This window comes from Salarias fasciatus, chromosome 7, assembly GCF_902148845.1.
Source record: "Salarias fasciatus chromosome 7, fSalaFa1.1, whole genome shotgun sequence".
NCBI classification, from domain to species: Eukaryota; Metazoa; Chordata; class Actinopteri; order Blenniiformes; family Blenniidae; genus Salarias; species Salarias fasciatus.
In genome coordinates this window covers 5,652,396-5,672,749 of record NC_043751.1, presented here as the reverse complement: position 1 = coordinate 5,672,749, position 20,354 = coordinate 5,652,396, and the positions used below count along the sequence as shown (strand labels likewise).

Sequence of the window (20,354 nt, the reverse complement as noted above, 5' to 3'; positions counted from 1 at the left end):
ATCGACATGACCTAACCAAGTGGAAGATTTTGTTCCTTAATCCCTCCTCAGTACCAATGAGTCTCTAATTGCAGACTTGGAAATTGGACACATCCCAGTTTGCAGTGACCTCACCCCTGTTTGTTGGCCAATTCGGATGCGCTGAAGAGCAAAACTTTGGGGAAAAAAACAAAAAAGCAAACCAAAACATCCTGCCTTGAGTAGTTATGTGGTCAGTGCTGTGCCAGTCCAGTGGGTTTTACAGGAACACTGAAATAATGAGAGGTGAAAGAAGAGTTGAAGAGTTTAGCTGAACCTGTGCATATTGTCAACACAAGCTTTTTTTTAATGTGGAACGGTTCTTGTTTTTCTTGTTCTCCTTGCACACTGAAGTCACTTTTGATGCAACCCAGACTTCAGCAAAAACTGCTTTTCCTGACAACTTCAGCAGAGCTGTAGAAGCAAACACTGTTGACTCCTGCAGGCCATTACCACCCATTTTCTAAAAATAATGATCTCCTCGGGCAGAGATATTGATGACACGGACAAATTAGTCTGCTCAATGTATCAAGTAGCAGATTGTTTTGAAACGATAACCTTGTTTAAACCCAGATCATTGTCTTTTCTCCAGCTTTGGTGCCGCTACATAACGTAATTATTCGGTCGAGAAGCCCAGAAATATAAATATAGCAGTTTTCAAAAACATGTTGCTTGAACATATCAATAGTTTGCATATTTCTGGAGACTTGCTTTTTTTTCGTTAGGATTTCAAAATAATAGGAAAAATAGCTTATTTGCTCTCTTGTAAAGTGTTGCATGAAAAAGGCTGATGGTTCTCACATTTCTGTTGGTCAAACATAAATGTTTAGTCAGAAAACCATCAGCTTAGTTTAGCTGAAAAGCTCAAAACAACATAAACCCTTCATCTGGAAATGGACAGTGAACCATGTTCCTCAAGTGGATGCATCAGCAGATATGAAAGTAGTACCGATCCTGATCCATCCCTCAGAAAGAAAGTCAATGTTTTCTAAATGTGAATGTTCACCTTTAAACTGAATTTACCCCTGAGAAACGACACATGATGGTACCTTTAAAAAAGTGAAAAATCAATAGAAAACACAAAGAGGCAGTTTGTCATCTTCTTGCTAATATGACGTATCTTCACTTCACTTAAGTACAAACTCATCAACTTTTCCGATGAACCCCAAACCAAAACAAACAAGAACCATAACTCCAACTTACTTATCCACTCAAATGAATAATATTGGCCTATGATATCATATGGAATACAATAAGAGAGCACACCCAAAATACCTTTCTCTTTTGTTGCAAACATAAAGCATGTTTATGTCTTCATTTGTGCCCTTCGACAACGGAATGATGAAACTAAAATAAATAGACATGGCACAAACCTCCTAAGATAAGAAACTGCCTCTTTCTTTGCCAATCAGTATTCAGTGTTTCGTTGCCTGAGAGTCTGTCCACAGTTATGCTGAGATAAGTAAAACAATTGCATCCAGAAATTTCTATCATTTAAACTGCTGTGGCAAGAGGTCTTTAATACTGAGAGGAATGATTTTTTTTCTTCTTCTTCTTCTTCCAAACACTAGAGGATCAACCTCCCTCTGTGTCCCATCTCAAAGTGTTTCAGACCCAGTACTGGTTCTTTTTCAACGCCGGGTTCGTTGTCCGACAGTGCTGCAACAACTCCGGGTCTGCGTCTTTGGAGTTCACGTTGGACATGGGGATGTTGTTGGCCGGGTCAGTTTTGCGAAAGGTTTCTGCGCCAGCCACCTCTCCGTTTTTGGGCGGCTTGGACCCTGCCGTCTGGACGTCGTGCTTGCCCGTCTTGTTCTTTCGGATCAGGTAGTAGGCCAACATGGCCGCCAGCAGGAGGAGGAGGAGGACTACCAGGATGGGGATGAGAATGGACCAGAAGTTGGAGTTCCGGGAAACTGCTTTTCCATGGGAGCCCGGGTCAGAGGGTGCTGCGGTGGTGCCATCGCCATAAGGCCGGCCCCCCCAGTGAGGGCCGGCTGGAGTGGCTACACTGGGAATGTCCTTGGGGACGTCTGATGGAAGCCTCAAGAGAGTTGCGGGGTAAACTCCAGATGCATTGTACGGGCCAGTCTTGAAGGAAAGCACACACTCTGCAGGAGGGACCCCGTTGGCTTTGAGCAGGAAGCGGGCCTCATCGTGTGTGGAAGTGCCACGTGATCCGGAGGAGCCGTCAAGGATTTCCATTGCCACGCGGCCCTCATCCAGTTCTTTCTGACTGAACGAGTCCACAGGCTGGCCTGCCTCGGGACCGCCGGACCTCACAAAACGAGCCCCTCGAGGCTGCTGGATGACGGAGAAGCTGGGGGAGGTCCTGGTCTTGTTGGCCAGCGGTGTAGCATCCAGGAGCTTCCTGTCCAGTTGGACAAGCGTGCCCTGAGGCAGAAGAGGGTTCTGGGCAATGTTGGCCAGAGGCTGCACGGTGATGTTGAGAACAGAGGAGACATTAGCAGCCTTACTCCGAGCTTCAAATGCTACACTGTCTCGAGGCGAAGTGGACTTGATAAAACGGACGCTGACTCTGCCTTCTTGAATCAGTTTCTGGGTGAAAGCAGACGTAGGCAGCCGGTCCACCATGACAGCTGCATACTTAGGAACACTTGTGATTTTGTAAAGGATGTCCTCCTCAACGGGGCCGCCTGTGGTGGCTTTTAGCATCTCTTCTGTGAGCAGGGTCTCATCGTCGCCCTGTTTCACCTTGATCTCAGGGGCTTTGTCCAGAACGAGCGTGCGAGCCAGGATGCCGATGTGCAGCGTGTATGGTTCTGTTTGGTGTTCTCCATCTGACAAGATGAATTCAACGTAGCCACCTGTGAGACTGTCGTCACTGTGGAAACCCACCTCCCCGTGATTTACCATCTCTTGTGTGAACTCAGAGAGCGGATCCATGGTGCGCACGTTCACAAGTTGACCATTGCGCGGCGCTTTGGTCACTCTGAAGTGCACCTCGTCTGGTGGACTGTCTTCGTCTTGGGTGTTGAGATGTTTCTGGGTCAAGGTGGTCATGGAGCCTTGAAGAACTTCCAGAAGCGAGTCCATCGTGACAAGTTCAGGAGGGTCAGATCCCCGCCGTTTGATGGAGATGTTGAAGATCTCCTCCAGAACCACGGACTCGGCAGGCGAGGGCACACCGCGGCCGTCCGTCTTCAGACGGGCCCTGAAAGAAAAGCTGTCGAAGGAAGCGCCTGAGTCGTCGTGAAGGTACTCCAGTTTTCCTTGAGCTACATCTTCCTGCATGAAGGACGGGGCATTGCGGGGCAGATCCTGACCACCCAGGGTGATCCGACCGTGATCCGGAAATCGCTTTATCTCAAAGACCACATCCGCGTCGTCTCGCTTCTCTTCAGGCAGGCTCGCCAGAAGGTTGGAGGCATCCAGAATGGACATGTCAATGGTTTTCCTCTGGCCCTGCACAACATCCAGGCCTGAGGAGAAACAAAACATGCCAGCAGTATTTTAAATGTTATCAAATTTGTCAGGAAAAAAAGACATTTAGCATTCGTTTTTTTTCTTTCTCTCGTTGACATTAAATTATGCAGCACATCGCATTCGGGCTGTTGGCGGATTTGGAGCGACAGATGGAGTGGGGGCTTGTTGTTTTGGAAGCCACAGAAGCAGAGGCGTTATAAATCCTTTTATAACTTTGGATTGTTTAAGCAGTGAAGAAAATACAGTAAATTACAAGAATATTCACAATTAAAGGATGGGCTCCAAGTTCCCAGGAAAAGGTTAGATTAATCATTCATAGGAACCAATCTTATTATGATCAAACTCAATCTCTGAGGTGAGTCACCAGTGACTGGGATTTTAGGATAGACTTCGACCTTTTTAAACCTCATTCATAAACATTATCTATTGTTGCACTCTTTTAAAAAGTAACATAAAACTATAATCCCCAAAACTTATCAGAGTGTGGATCGTAACCATATGATTACGTTCTTTACCCTACAGTAATGCATTCGAATTTAATTCTACATGAAATTTAATAAAAAAATGAACACAAGAATAAAGTTAGAGGAGAAAGATGCAAAAATATTCCATTTGGATTAATCTTACATGCAAATTATGTTACATCTTTTGTCTATTGAGCAACCAAAATAAGCTGGCAACAGCCTTCACTACATCTCTGGTGAGTTTAAGGACAGTTTGTTTTTCTACTGAATTAATTAACATTCTAAGTGGGTGTATTGCTCGCTCAGAAAACACTAAAAGACTTGCACACAAAAGTTCTAGTTTTCGATGGATTTCAGGTGAATTCATCCTCTTGAGTCTGCCTTAGAGAAAAAGTTGCATTTGTTATTTTTTATTTTATTTTTGTTACCTTTGTTCTTCCACAGCTGGGACGAGATGTTTCGGTGAGCAGCGTAGTAAGAGACGGTGATGGGCAGGATGTGGCGCACATCTGGAGCCGGCTGGGACGACAGCGTGAGCTCCACGGAGTCCCTCACCACCCAGAACGGCTCCTCGGGGATCTGATGCTCGTAGTAGACGGCCCCTGCCTCCAGCTGCAGGTCAGAGGAGACAGAATCGGGGACGTTCAGATGCTTCCCACTTTAGCAAGCGTTGATCTTTGTATTTTCTTAGTTTGCGGTACGAATGTCCACTTAAATGACCTGTGCAGCACAACTGAAGTTAAATGAACTGATTCAGATGGTCATTTATTGATAATTTATTTCAATTTGACTCGCTTTGCTGAAATAAAATGCCTGAAGTTCACCAATAAATTAAATTATTTATCTAATTTCTTCTGACGTTTGTGAAAGGGAGTGGATTTGGCTCGGACGTGCTGGGATACAGGGTCCAGGAGCTGGAATGCGACTTCCTGTGAGGTCTCTGTGTCCCAAACTCAACTCCCCTCCGTCTCACACAGCCGAGCATACGTGCACGAGCGAAGCGTGCTTTTGTGTTTCTGTCAAACTGTGCAACTTTCAGGAAAAGAATTTGCTCTCATGGCCTTCCAAACATGGCCAGAGATGGAAATGAAGAAAGCATTCATGATTTATTCCCAGGTGAATGTGAACAAACTGTCTAGTGGTGTGCACTGTAATTCCTGTAAAACACTAAAAATCGCACTGGAGATGTTTACGTCTAATTTTTTTTAATTAGAATCAGTGGGTCTCAACTGAGCTCAATAAAGTAAATAAAAACGGTATTGTATGTTTGCAAAACTCAAATTAAAGAGAAAATATTCATATTTTTTCTCATTGATTTCTCTCTCGTTTTTTTTCATTTTTACCACCGATTAGTTTTTAAAGTTTATTGTTTATGGACGAGATAGACGTTCCTGCTTTTCTTCTTCTCGCTCTTCACTGTGGGGAGAAACTGGCGTGCCTGGAGAAAACCCACACACACTCACCCACACACACACGCACACACACACAAGGAGAACATGCAAACTCAGCACAGGAATGCATTAGAACTCATGACTGACCAAACTGTGAGGCGAGAGAGCGAACCACTGCTCCACCGTGTGACCCCATAATTGTGGCTATAGCACCTGATTTGACAACAAAAAAAAACTTTAGCATTAAAACTAATATAAACTAAACTAAAAGCTTTAAAAACTAACCAAGCCAAAAGAAAACACTAAAGGCAAAATCCACTGCAGCGCCCCCAGACTAGGATAACCTTGGTTACAGCACTGGGACTGAGACAGGCTCGGGCTTTTCCTGCTTTGAGTTTTGTGAAAATTAGATTTGTTCATGTCAAAGAAAAACCAAAACAAGACTCTTTCGGGGAACTGGAGCAGACCTGGGGATATTTGAATTGATTTGATTTTACTTTTGTTTGCGAGTGAGAGTGGAAGCGTCTGCCAGCGTGTGGGTTTACTGCACTATTTCGGAAAATCAAATTTTGGAAAGAGTCCACAGCCCTTTTTTTTAATTTTTTTTTTTTTTTTTTTTTTTTTTTTTTTAAAGGAAATCTGGAGGGAAAGGAGTAGGGAACCATCAGAAAAGATCATCCGATAGATGAGTAATTCTTTGAAAGGGTTTAGAGTCACACCCCGATAGACCGTTTAATAGAAAAGCATGTCAAGAATAAATGATTATTTTTTAACAGTTTTCTAATAAGGTAAGGCAGCAGGAGTTAAAACTGGTTTATTCTGCTCAGTTTCACCATTTTCCAAAAGATCCATGTGAAAATTTAAATAAAGCGCAATAGTTGCGGTTTCAGAAAGCAGTCTTGGGAGGTAAAACCAGAAAATATTTCTGCAACACCACTCACTGAATTAAAGTTACTACCTGAGTCTGTGAGAACTGGTTGATCTCCTCGTACTGGTTCCTGTCGTTGGCCAGGATCAGCCTCCCCAGACGAGGCGGGCGGACGAGCGAGTAGCTGATCTCGTTCCCGTCCTCGTTGGTCACGGCTCCCAGGTTGGCACTCGTAATCTGCTGCCTGGTTCCTGCGGGAAAACAAGCACACACACATGTTTTTCTGGGACAGTTCTGAGGAACTCCACCGTCTGGCTTCGTGAAAATCAAACAAGAATTTATTAAAGCCTCTAAATTTGGAAGGGATTTAAGCATTAGAGCAGAAAAGCTTCACAATATTGATAAATGATGTAAAGAATGCAGCAACAGATTTTATACATATAGTGTGGATTAGTAAACTTTCACACCTGAACACTGTGGAGGTTTAACAGCTGACTCAGGATGATGCGCAGCAATCTTTTTCCCCTGTAATTCATACTTTTGGCCACAAGATGTCCTTGTTCAGCAAATGTTTGATTCAAGTCCAGTTCCTTTAAATTCCAAAGTGATCAAAATAGTGCTCTGTTTGGCACATTTACATCAAAAAGAAGAAAACAAACCCTACATCTGCTGTAAAATAAGTTGAATAATCGAAAACAGCCGTAAAACTATCATAATCCTTGATTAGTCAGAGCTTGATTGCTTCCACATGTACATATTTTTAATTCAATATGACATGAATCACTTTCACATCCCCATCTGGTGCTGGACAAGACTGTATGACATTGAAATGTGTTTCTAATTTATTTGTCTGTAAATAATCCAGAAAAAAACACAGTTAAAGTAACTTTGATCCCCATAAGGAAACACAAAACTGACTTAACACCTCCTTAAGATTTGCAGTCATAAAGGTCGATCCTGTTTGTGCAGAAACACCTGGTACAGTGATCTAAACAATGAGCAGAGTTAGTCACTGCATGCAAGAGAAAACAAAATCAGCTTTCTGACCAGGGAGCAAAAGCAATGACATGGTTACATTAAAAGGATTGCCATGTAAGAACTTCAATATTTTCTGTAGTCTCTGCTCTTACACGTGTCCTTTCATCAAAGTTTAAGGATATTTCCATCCTATCTGTCGCTCATTGTCAGGAGTTTATCCTTCTTCTCTCTCCTGTGTGATGAGTGTTGATATTAAAGGTGTATAACTGGACTCAGAAACTGACATGGTGTCTTTATTATGACTAGAATTACAAAGAAAATATCTTTAACTCGTTTGACAGATGAAGTCATGGATACCCTCACAGATCAGGATTTTCTACAAACTGTCAGTGTCGTTTCAGTATCGGCGATGCCAGCTGTGGCTGGTTTCAGATCAGAAAGCAGCTCGACTGTATTGGACACCACTATTCTCAGAACACACGTGGTTTAAAGCGACACCCGCCTGTTGGCGTGAGGCAGACAGGAAACAGAGACGGCAGAAGCTGGTATTGTCTCCACTCGTCTCCGAGGTTCATCCCTCTTACCTGGAAAGACCATGAGGTCCTCCTGCGTTACCATGGTGATGGTGAGAGGCCGGGCCGTGACGACGAATCGGTAGAGGGGAGACGTGTGCTCGCCGTCTGTCACAGTGAAACTGAAGCCGCCAGACTCTTCACCTGGAGGAGGAGGAGGAGGAAGACGAATGATCACTCCTTTAGTTCAATCTACCGTTCTGTCTTTATTTGCTTCCTAAACTTTATTCCTGCTGACTGCCGTTATAGATGCAGAGGGCAGCAGCGGTGTTTAATAAAAGGCGTGTCTGAGCGGAGTTTCGCACACGGCACGGCCGCAGTATATCCACGGGGTTTAATTGGCTTATTGATCAATACCAGTGACATACTTATTACTCTACAGAGATACGGAGGCAGCGGAGAGGCAGGTGGAGGTCGTAGATAGTAACCTCATTACACCGCAGCCCGGCCTCACCTTCGTGGATGAAGATGACCTCCCCGTTGTTGATGTGCGCCTGCGTGAAGTTGAGGACGCCGTCCTCGGGCGCCTCCTTCAGCGCCACCACGCCGTTGGTCTCCATCTCCACGTGGTAGACCAGCTCGTCGGGGGCGGTGTCGGCGTCCTCGGTGCTCAGCATGCTGGAGGTGATATCGGCCTCCTCGCCCGCCAGAACCTGCGAAGCATCCAGGTGAAGTGAACGGAGGGGGGCGGCGGTGCACATATACAGAGAAACAAAGTAGAAAAATCAGCAAGCCGACTCCAAAGTAACAATTTAAAAGGTTAATTATTCCTCCATGGCAGGCCAGACGCTCCCGTTATCAGAAGATGGAGCCCGAACGACTCTCCCTGGGTAGAGGGTCTTTAATGGACTTCTAATGGTCGGCCGGCTGAAGGGAGCATTAAGTGAAAGAAATGGGCCAGATCCTGGGAAAGGCATTCTTAAATAGCAGGATTCAGTTGGGGGAAAGTGAGCCGCGGCTGCCCTGCGGTAAGAGGTGCGTATCGATCTGGAGCGCCGCTCGCCCTCCGACGCCGCCACTCCCGTCTTCCTCCAAGACCCCAGATAGAGGAGAAGACACCAGACGTTAATACTCCGTCGCTCAGTGACAGTCGGCTATATTTAGAGGTGAAAACGCTGCACGGCACGTAATATTCACATGTGACATGTGGCAGGAGTTATTTTCTCGAAGCGCCAGACAGGCTGTAATGAGTGGCTTTTGTGTTGGGCCCACTTTCTCTGAAGCTGCCTTATTTATCTCTGTGCCAGCTCAATCCGCCGACTTTCAATGACCCTTAAAGAATGGCTATGAAATTGACGGTGGCGTGTGCAAATTAAGACACGCAGGCGGAGAGTGAACGGCACTTTCGGTTGAAAAACAGCCGGTCGAAACTTCAAAATAAAACATCTGAGCGGAGTGAGGTGAAACTCTAGTCTAATGAGGACACGGGGAAGAAAAGACCTCAGCCAAGACAAATAACGGCCATTATTGATGTGTAAATCAAAGGCGGAAAAAAAAAAAAAAAAAAATGCAGCGATTTCAGAAAACTCTTTCCTGTCATGTGCCAAGTGGTTCATGGGAGCTGAACCCAGCAGATCACACAACCCAGTCACGCTACATTAACAGTGTCAGCTGTTAGCCGCTTAAGGGTGGAGTTTATTTGCAATCTACTGTGACTGCAGCCAAAATACTTTAATTAAACTCTCTTTGGGACATTCCCCTGATTTAAATAGCACCAGCCTCACTGACTCACTCTTATTTATTCTCGGTACAATAGATTAAAGGAATTCACACTACTTTTATCGCCGTGTCTGCTGAGCAGAGCTTTGTTGCCAACATGCATGGATGTTGGGAGCTACTGGAAAATGTCAAATTTAGTCATTTGAATCAGTTAAGATCTGTGTGTAATGTGTATGTAAACCTTGGCTGGGTTTATGGTAGGAAGTCGCATAGATATTTAAGAGTTTATCAGATGAAATGCGCACGTTATCTGTCTGCTGCAATAACAGTTGATGTTGTTAATGTGGTCGTTAGGTTAAAGCTTGGCTTCAGCTCAAATATCCACAGAGAGTGTTAGTAAAACACCGTACCTCTGGCAGACAGTTGTATTTACTAAATATTGAATACTGACAATCAATACAACAATACGTGATTATTCCAAAAGTCCTTGTTTTGCCTTTCCTTCTTCATGTTTTAATACTGTTCCTACATGATTTCCACAAGTTCCGTTTCATTTATTCAGACCTCCACGAGCCGCAGACTCAGCAGTGGCTTCTCCTCTGGGAGTCCGGTTCAGCTTGTTGCATTCAGAATCACTGGAGTGAATATGTGAAGACTGGTGCAAATGTTCATTTTGTAAAACAGAGCAAACGTTTCTATGTATCTATTCTTAAATTTATCATACTTATTTTTCAAATAAAGCGCTATATCGTGCAAGCTGCCGGCCTTTACAGAAATATGCTGTTTTGGTCAGCTCAATGTTTTTTTTCTTTTTTTTGGGATATCTAAACACCTCCTCACTCCAAAAAAAAAGGAAAGAAAAAAGAAGAAGAACAAGAAAAAAGAAAGCACAAACAACAGCAACAAAAATGTCATCAAATTTTGGGGGAATTTTGTAAAGAACAGTTTTAGTCATGACTGAAGTGACTTGACTGATCATCCATAACGGCATATTTTCTAATTTTTTTCACTCCTCCAAAGTGAGTTCAATCTTCACATTTTATGGCTTGGCATCACAGAAAAATATTCCTCTGTATCTTCTGCGGCGCTTCACACTCCTGTGGACTGATTCAATAGAACCAATGTGTTGTGGAGTGTATAATTCAGTTTCCTTACAGACTGCTGCTTATGGCATCCCATTCAATCAGAGCTCTCCGAGCATCAACATCTCAAACTGCCGTCCGTCAATAAAAACACTCGGGGTTGTTGTTTTCGTTTAAAAGCTAGATTTCATCTTTGTTCCATTTACGCTCAAGTGTACACTGCTGCTAGACTATTAATAGGAAATGAATTTAAGCATTACTCAGAAGCAAAAGGGAATCAGAAGGACAGAATGTGGCAAAGCAACACATTTCTGGAGTTGGTTTATTTGCAATGATTCTCATTAGTTAAGTTGCACATAAGAAGAATTGACAGAACTACCAGTCTAACAACCTATATAAAGTTTTTTCAAGTATAATTGTTGGCTGAACCGCATCGAAACAATCATATTCAAATGTTGACTTTGACTTGTTTTGCATCAAACCCATTCATTCAGCTGGGCTGATTTGGGAGTCGCTGTGTGGAGATGTGCTGACATTTGGAGGTAAACGCAGGGCGAAGCTTTCACAAAGTCCATCATGTTTGGAAATGAAAACAGCCCAGGTTTTGAAGAGTTTGTAGACCATAGCTGGTATTTTAAATAAGCTCACATTGTAGTTTACGGGTGCCTCAGATCCTGTTTGAGCTGCAGTGAAGTTTTTATGAAGGCCACCTCATTTGGAAAAGCTAATTCATACTTGTTTATCCTCCAGGCAGGGCTACTGTCATTCCCTTAAATATAAAATTCAAAGAAATGATCCAACATGTGGAAGTCAGTTTCAAGAACTGACCGAAAAGTCAGTTCTTTATTTTAAATCACTCACTTCTGTTGAATGGCTTTTATTCATCCGTGCTGTTTTTAAGTCTCCTGACGTTTCAGTCATTATTCTACGTTTTTCCGGTTTTATCCCCCGTTCTTATCGTAAATCACTTTGTATCCATAGTTACTAAGTACTACTCCTTGTGACCATGGTTACAAACCAAGAGTGAAAGATAAAAACTACATCCAACAGGAAGCATCTCAAACACCAGCAGCTCTTCAGGCCTGATGGCAGAGCTGCACGGGGCAGGAGAAAGCCCACCTGAACCAGCAAAAACCTGCACGAATACGTTGGTTTGGACTCTCCTCTGCATTGTATCATCCTACATCAACACGCAGAGCTTTTCTTCCCTCCAGCCTGTTGTTGAGGCTCGCAGCGATCGTATGATATCAGGTTTGAGAGATCTCTGCCTCCTCTGGGTGCTTTTCTTCTGGGGCCTGCGGTGAGAAAGGCTTCGCAGTTTGTCTGGGGGCTCGCCCATGCTGGGAGAGTGGAGAATAACCCAAACATTCGGAGCCCAAATCTGCACTCGGCTGGAGAGGGTGGAAGAGGAGCTGTTTGCCTTCAGGCAGAACACCCACCATCCTCTCTGCACTGCGGACCAGACAGCTACTCGATGCATGCCCACCCCTTTATTTTATCCCTCTCTTCATAAAAGTGCACAAAAAAACAAGAGAGATAGTCCTTCTGGTGGCTCCAGACGTGGTGCAGTATGCAGAGATGACTCAGCTGATAATAGCACCACCCACCTGGACAATATTCTCAGCATCAAGAAGCACTGTAGCAGGCCTAAGTGCTGTAATGACACAAAGACATCATTTTTCACCATGAAAAGAGCTCATATTATCCCACATTCAGCTTCTGGCAGCACAGCGCTAATATTGAGAATGGCGAAGAAGAGAAAAGGCTCTCTTTGCGTCAAATACGGGACTTATTTCAACAACGTTTGGCGACTGAATCTCAGGTACAACAAGAAAACGTGCCTGGATTCTTATTCACTCTCAGAAAACCTTCAGCTTCTGTGCTGGTGTTCTTCTCATCGTTCAGACTGAGGGTTTGTTTTTCTTCATACACTCTAAAAGAAAAAGCAAACACCAAAATGGGGAATTGACATGAAAACTGGAGCAATACCAATAAGCAAACTATAAACAAGCAAAATATACATTGTGATGGTAAGCTTATAGTAAATATAGACAGTTTCATGATATTCTTTCATGTTTTTACCAATTGAAATTCACTGAAATTGAATAATACTAATAATAAGACAATCAAATAAATTAAATTGTTGTATGAACGAAGCATTCTTTATTTTTCAGAGAGGAACCTGTGGCCTGTGGATTGAACATATTTGTAAAGTGTGAGGTGTTGTCGTAGAATCTGTAGTATGCATCAGTGGACTGTCTCCCAAAAATGACATTGTTTATTTTTCATTGATTTCCAACCATTGAAAAAAAAAAAGACAATTTATCCTATTTCATCTTGTTTAATCCTTTAATCTATAGACTATGATACACATGAGGGCAACGCTGATATTACATAAGTCCCAAAGTGTGCAGGAGATTCAGGGCAGAATATGTTTCCGCTGCAGTCCCCGCCTCCCGCCACTAGATGGCCCCGTTATCCCGCTCTGCCTCATGTCCAGACATCACAGCAACTGGGGCAGGTAATCTGAAAATGGCCCTGCTAATTGATGGTTTATATAACAATCAATGCATTTAGCACCAAAGAGGATGGGCTGCAAATGCAATTTGATTGAACACAGTGGCTGATATTTCATTTGGAGGCGGTAATGAAGTCGCCACCACCGGCGAATGACTGAGTTTGCTGATGACTCAACAGGATACCGCGGCCTCAGAAATGCTGACGGCTCTGAGGGGCGCCGGATGTCTGAGGCCGGGCCCCTCAGATCCTGGACCGGTTTCAGGTCAAGGCCCACTGGTGTGTTGAGTCTGAAGCTGCACGGAGGATCATGAGAAGTATTCTGTTTAGATTTCAGCAGCACATCTGCAGCTCTGACGCCCAGATGGACAGCATGGCCCATGTCCTGTTTTATGTCTCCACGAGGCATGAAACTGACTAGGATTGGTACGATAGACGGACGGACAGATAGATGGATGGATGGTGGGAAGAATGCAAACAGCCAAGAGGAAGCTGGCAGTCACCGGCCGGCTGTAAAGTCTAATCAAGACCAGCTGCGCCCTGCAGACCGGGCCAGAGGGCATCGATGGAGAGCTCGAGCCACGTTCGTCATCGCGTCTGATCAGAGGTCGCTACGCTCACACGCTTCCCGCCTCAAATCAACCCGAGCGCCGCTGTGCGTGGGTTACGCTTCCACGTATCATTATGTTGCATTCTGCAGCCGCAGCGGAGGAGTCGCGGGGATCGGATGCCGCCCTCGCTCCGCCAGAGCCGCGGTCTCGGCGACCATCTTGGTTTTCCAAAAATACGGGTTGCCAGGGAGACGGGGGAGCCACAGGCAGAGAGAGAGCGGGGAGGGCTGAACGACACAGTCAGGCTTCCAGCTCTGTGAGCTGATTACTGCTGGCTTTTTCCAACTGCCCGGGCGCCACCGAGCACCAGAATCTACCCCGCAGATCCGCACACAACTTTTCTCTCACAGCTGATGTAGATCAGCCTGAGACCTCACAGGAAACTGGGTGTGAAACCCGCTGCAGATTCAAATAAATCAAGGTGAAAACTAATAGAAACACTTTTTTTTTTTTTTTGCCACTGTGCTTTAGCGGTGTGGCTGTACAGGCGTCACATCCTCCTCTGACACTGGATAACGACCGCCAAGCTGAGTTATCAGAACAACCTGAGAAGAGGAAGACACTTAATTTCACTTCGAAATCCAATGACGGTGTTTCTGTCCGCGACTAGATAAATCAGTTATGAACAGTAATTAAATCAATTATAATATTTTAGCAGAATCCCACTGTGAGAGATAAAAATCCCAAATTGGAGTCCACGAGACAAACACGAGTAAGAAAGATTCAGCCAACAAAAGACTCACATTAGCATATTTTCAAATAAGACATATTCAAAATGTCATTATGCTTTAATTATTTTATCAGACTTGACTGTTTAATATGATCGTGCATTTCTGAGTGTTTCATTTCAGCTTGGATGTGTGTGGTGTGTGAAATGCTCATTTCAGTGGCGAGCATCTTATTGTACTGCAGCTGCGTTTTAGACCTGAAATAAAAGAGCTCAGCGGCTTCTCCGATTCTCTTTGACAACCTGTTGCAGCTCACACACTGGAGTATCGCCGGTCTGAGGATAGGTGCACTGAGCAGCACAAAGCAAGAAGAAGAACAAGAAGAAAGAAACTCTTTTGAAGAGGGAATAGACTTACTCGTTTACTGATTGAAAGCAAAAACTGTGATGGAGCTGATCAATAAGGCGAGGCTGCTGCGTGGCAAATATTCTGATATGGTGAATGAATATTATCTCCTGGCCTTCGTCTTTAAGGACATTTGATAACTGGCATCTCGACCTAGCAACAATGCATAGTCAGACTTTGTTTTGGTTTGCGTTAAATGATGCACATGAGTCACATGCTGTGGTATAAATGACTGAAAAGGTCTATTCAGCTGCTTCCTTTTGAAGGAGTCACCACAGAAAGCTATTATGGCTGCATAAATTGGGATTCAAACCTGGGTCCCCAAGACTTAAACTTGAGACTTAAACCAATGTGCCACTAAAAGGAAATGCTGGATGGTTGATTGAGGGTAAACAGCAGTTTCTTTAGTCCAGTGTTTCTTGGCTATGGCCCCAGAGTGCTCTGTGATCTGTGGGCTTCAGACTCGATAAGAAACCACTTCAGTTTACAAAACGTTTTCCGTTCACACAAAACCACATCAAGAAATCTGTCCACATAAACCCACCAACAGCAGTGAGAATGCTGCAGTATTTATCCCAGGCCTGGAGTGGTGCTCTGAAAACCACCGCTGGAATCCAAGAATACGCCAAACACTGGCGTTTAATCCTCCGATGTTTAGCTGTTGGCTGGCGTGCAGGTTAAGGGAGAGGTGGGGCTGGGAGCCAATCAGACCGACCGACCGACCGACCGACCGACCGACCGACCGACCGGCCAATCAAACAGACACAAACACTTCAGCTGTGAAACCACTGAACATCACACGCCGAGCCTCGGAGTCTCAGCACCTGTGGAGAAATTCTCTGCCTTCTCTTTAGGTGAACGGAGTTCATACAGGATTCATGACGGCCGGCTGCAGCTGCAGCTCCAGCAGTCACCCTATAGATGTGAGGAGGTTCAGTAAAGCCTGCAGAGTTCACTCAGAGTTCTCTGCTGTTTAAATCGACAACTCTGTAAAAGCCCAGATTGATACAATCATTGCACCTTTGTGTCTTCATCCCTTTGCGTCTTCTCTTGGGTGGAAATTCAGATCCTGTTTGGTTAGAAAATCAAACTGAGACTCCAGCAGAAGGCTTTTTCAGAAATTGACCTCCTTCCTGACACATCACAATCTCATCTGCTGTTGTAAAGCCATTAATCTGCCCATCTTTTATATTTTTGTGTGATTTGTGCATCACGCCAATCATGCAAAGCGCGGAGCAGGTGGGAATTTCCCTCAGCCTGTCAGTCAGTTCAGAGCTTCCCTTCAGCACACTGCAGTGACCTGAAGTAAACTGAAGGCAGGCACGTTCGCTTTCCCAGTTCCCTCTTTTTAGGATGAAACACTCATTTGAGAGTTTTAAAACACCCCAATAAAAAATGTTTTTTCCTCACACAGAATGAAGAGTGCGGTTAGTTTAGTGGAAAAAAGTAGCCAGCTAGCTAACATTTACAGTTTATAGCTATGAAAGAGTTTGCCCCAGCAGCATTTCCAGCTCGCGTGGCCTTGAGTGCCCCGGAGGAAAGGAAAGAGTAACACCTAATGCAGAGACGGGGCCGTACCTCCAGTCCCGTGTTGCGCGTCAGTCTGGGCGGCTCGTCGTTGAGCGGGATGACGGTGACGAAGACGGTGACAGGGACGCTGCGGCGCTCGATCTCGTAGGCCGAGGCGGAGAGCGTGAAGCTGTCCTCCGTGCTCTCCGTGCTGTCGTGCATGTAGTAGATGTGTCCAGATTTTATCTGCAGGAGACAAAGAGAAACCAGGCGTCACTCAGCCGACTGTTGTGGATTTATTATTGTCATTACTTTCCTCGTTAGCACAGGGAAAGTGGACGGGATCAGTCCGGTTCTCAGGCCTTTCCCGCCGGCTGCTCCTGGTCTGCAGACGGTTTCGGCCCAAAGCAACATCTCAGGTCTGCTCTGTTCGGATCCATCCACAACTCTCAGGCCATCTGGATCAAACATGCTTTCTGTTCCCAGATTCAAAGCCTAACATGCAGAAGCTGCTTTCAGTTTGCATGTACCAAATATTTGGAAGAAACTCCAGACTGCAAGACGGCTCCGACACTGAGCTCTTTCAGAACAAGACAAAAGAACTTTCTGTTTTTTCTTTCAGCCAAGAGAATGTTCTACCTGTATCTTTAAATCTTATACTTTTAGCTCTTAATTTAATTGAACTCTTCTGAATTTCAGTGTGCGACACAAATGGAATTTCACCTTTTTCTATTCTGCTAAGTGACCGGTAACCTTTTGTTAGTTTTAGATTTATCCAAAACAGTTTTTCCAGTTTCTAATCCAGAGGTTACTCGGTTCTTATGAACTACATGACAGATGTAAGGTCAGTCCGTACACCCGGCACTCTGTGAACCATCACAGAAACATTAGCTTAATAACTACTTCATATCTACTCTACTTTTACTGTTTTTCATTCCACTCCTTCATATCACTTGATTTAAAGAAATACCGACGTCCACAATACATAAGACCAATGAACTCATGTAAATTCAGCTCAGTGTTTCCAAAATTTGATATTATGTATAAAATTCATATAATATAGACCACATATCTTTTGCTTTTTTTAAAAAAACATTCTATAAAACACTTGAACTTATCTAAAATAGGACTGTGTCGAGGTTTTCAGGAAATACGTCACGACTGCACTCCGGAGCAGGTTCCAGGTTTGAAAAGCAGTCTATAAATTTGCTCTTTCACCTTCTTGTCGTGGGTTAGATGAGAAGATCAATACTGTTCTCAGGTCTGTTTGTTCAAGGTGTCACAGAAGAGACAGAGACAGAAAGAGACGGTTCGCCTGGCGCAGCATAAAGGCCGCTCTTTTGCATAAATTACACAAACAAGATAAAATCACTTCAGCCTTGCTGGTGAGTGCATTTCCTTCTTTCATTATTTTTTTTTATAGTCTTTACTGCCTAGCTCAGCTAACTATCTTCTGGCCAATTCCTAAAGTTCAGTGATCAGATATGAGAGTAATAAATCAGCCATGAATGCAGATAAAAATGTTTGTAGCGGAGGACACAGCACACAGTCCTGGAGCCAGACTGTATCTCTGGACGGTGCTGAGCAGATGATCTGAGGCAGCGTCTCAACGTTTGGAGCTTTAATGAGGCTTTTAAAATCTGACAGCAGCACAAGAACAAGGAGAAGCTCATCTGTGGGACAAAACCGAGAGAGGATCCAGATGCACAAAGGAATCAGTCAACCATTGTCAAAGCAAGTCGGATGGAAAGCAGCACCTGCGGCCGGCCCAGGACAACTCTGTTGACTTCCTGCGTACAGAAGAGCAATCTCAGCACTCAGCTCCGCTCGTTCCTATTTTTAAGATGGGGAAATTTGACTCGGATCAAATAGTCTAACTACATAATTGCTTCTTCTGATACGTTGTGAGAAATTAACGGAGATTCAAGAGTGCTTCTCTGCGAGGAGGACAGCGAGACGTTTGTCTAGACAAATGCCAGTAAGCTGCTGGGATTGAGGGGACCCGCTTTCTGAGGAGCAGGAAGAGCCAAATGGATCCCATATGACTGGCATCCTTCTGGAATAACAACCCCCATCATCATTACCGATCGGGGAAAGTCTGCAAGACAATCAGTCTGCTGGCTGGGATAATAAACAGTGGGTGGGTTGTTGGACACGAGGCCAGCTCTGAGAAAGACTGATGCGTGAGTTAACACAGGCGGTGCAATTTATTTCACTTTCAGCTTTTGACTGATGCAAACTCTCCTGCTCGGCGTGACTGTACCGCAGGAGCTTTCTCACTTTGTTCAGAAAAAACGGTTTATGGACAGAAGTTAAGTGAGCAGTGGACTTTGAAAGGGGGACCCAATAGAGAACTGGACCCGATTCATATGAAGGTGTAGAAGAGCAGAGCGTCTCTTGTCACTGTATCGTTGGTGCCTGTATTGTCGAGCCGAGCGTTTTTCTGCTGATGTGACGCACGTGGGCCGGACGGAGCAGACGTTTTCTTTACATACTTGCGGTCGGCGGACATGAGTCTCTCTGGTTCTTGTTTGGGAGAACCGACTGACTCACTGTGATTCACGGCGAGTGAGTATAGCAGCAAAAAGATTCCACACACTGACTGCTAGCATGAAGAATGGCTTCATTTTTTTTAAAATCTCTTTTTCTTTTCTGGCTTCCTTGATGATGCGCCAGACGATGTTCATCTACGCTCACTTTTTGCTGCTCTGCACTAGACTGAGCCGAGCCTTTAAGAGGCAGCGTGAGGGGAAAGCAGGAGGTTTGTGTGCACACATTATTATAGGAATATACTGGGCCAGTTTATTTTGGCTTGAGGCGGTCCAAAGGCACCGTCAGTTTTTCCACAATGGTTCAGCAAAGCAGAGAGGAGCAGGCCAGAGCTTGAAGCAGGAGCTATAAGATATGTGTCTCAAACCATGCTCGTCTTTTCAGAATGCATGAGATTTTTCCACTGGTTTCTACTCATGCATCTTTCATATTTTCCTAAAGCTGGGGTGTTTGAACCATAGGGAGGGAGACCAGATAGCTGTAGCATTGGACGCCAGAGTCCCCTCAGCCCCTCTCCATCATGTAACACACAACAAACTCAGAACAGGAGTGACTGAGGAAAGTTCCACGATGAAGCCTCGCTGCGGTAATCCTGCTCTGGTCGTCATGAGGGGAACATATTTTAGTTGTGGGAGTTATGAGAATGGGATGAAGCGTGGATTATAGTTCATTTGGAGCTTTGTGTGAAGGTGTGTAGTCATAGTTTCAAGTTTTTGTTGTCTCTAAAAACCGGAGGCAAGGCCCCACGCAAATTTATTGTATTTGATGGTTGAGAAATGACTTTCGAGCAAATAATTAGGTAAAGGTTAGGGGAAAGGTCGCAGAACTGCATTAGGTCAATATGAAGGCCCTAAAAAAACAAACGATCAGGTTTCTGTGCTCCAGTTCTGCTACACTTGTGTGACAGCAACCTGGTTACACACTTAAACACGGAGACTTTCGCCAATGTGAGGGCAAGAATTGAGTTTCTCATGCATAATACATTTAATTTAACGCTCACACTCGTTGTTAGACCGATTTGTTAAGTTTCTAGTTCTTGTTGCCCTCAGAAACTGAGTTCTTTATAAACTTGAGGAGTCAAAGTGGTAAAAGACGAACATCCTGCGTGACATAAACAGCTTTGAGGACATTACAGATCAATGTCTGTGTGCAGCTTGACATGTGACACATATCGTTTTCATGTTTTGTTGTGTTTGTGGGACCATTTGAAAGACTGATACTGTCGCTGTGCAGCTTGTGGGTAAGAAGACATGGTGTTCCTGTGAATGGATGCAGTGGAATAAAATGCAATTTAGCTGTTTTATGCACAAAAAGTAGCATCAAAACAGTTTTAGTCAATGTGTCCATTTTGTCTTCCAACTTGCAATTTTGGGATCAACCAGAGCACCACAGAAAACACCGGTGTTATTATGAATTACAGTTTTGAAAAGTAATACAATGCAGCTTCAGACATGGTATTCGAGTGTGTGTGTGTGTGTGTGTGTGTGTGTGTGTTTCTTCAGACCCAAAGTGGCAAACTCATGAATCATTAGTAGAACTCAGGTGTAGGCCCTCCCTCTCCTTCTCTTTGGTTAGAAAGAAACAATTGGGCAAATTAATTCCTTCCAGAGTTAGA

General features: G+C 44.3%; 1 protein-coding gene across 1 annotated transcript in view; it reads right to left on the bottom strand.

The window, feature by feature from the left end:
- Positions 1 to 741: 741 nt before the first annotated feature.
- Positions 742 to 20,354, bottom strand: part of cspg4 (chondroitin sulfate proteoglycan 4) — a 72,604-nt gene continuing 52,991 nt past the window's right edge. The window contains exons 6-11 of the mRNA XM_030096610.1: positions 16,259 to 16,435; positions 8,193 to 8,391; positions 7,751 to 7,882; positions 6,279 to 6,439; positions 4,358 to 4,541; positions 742 to 3,461 (exon numbers count right to left, since the gene is read on the bottom strand). Of these exons, the coding sequence (XP_029952470.1) occupies positions 1,627 to 3,461; positions 4,358 to 4,541; positions 6,279 to 6,439; positions 7,751 to 7,882; positions 8,193 to 8,391; positions 16,259 to 16,435 (2,688 nt within the window). The 3' untranslated portion in view covers positions 742 to 1,626. The remainder of the gene's footprint in view (positions 3,462 to 4,357; positions 4,542 to 6,278; positions 6,440 to 7,750; positions 7,883 to 8,192; positions 8,392 to 16,258; positions 16,436 to 20,354) is intronic.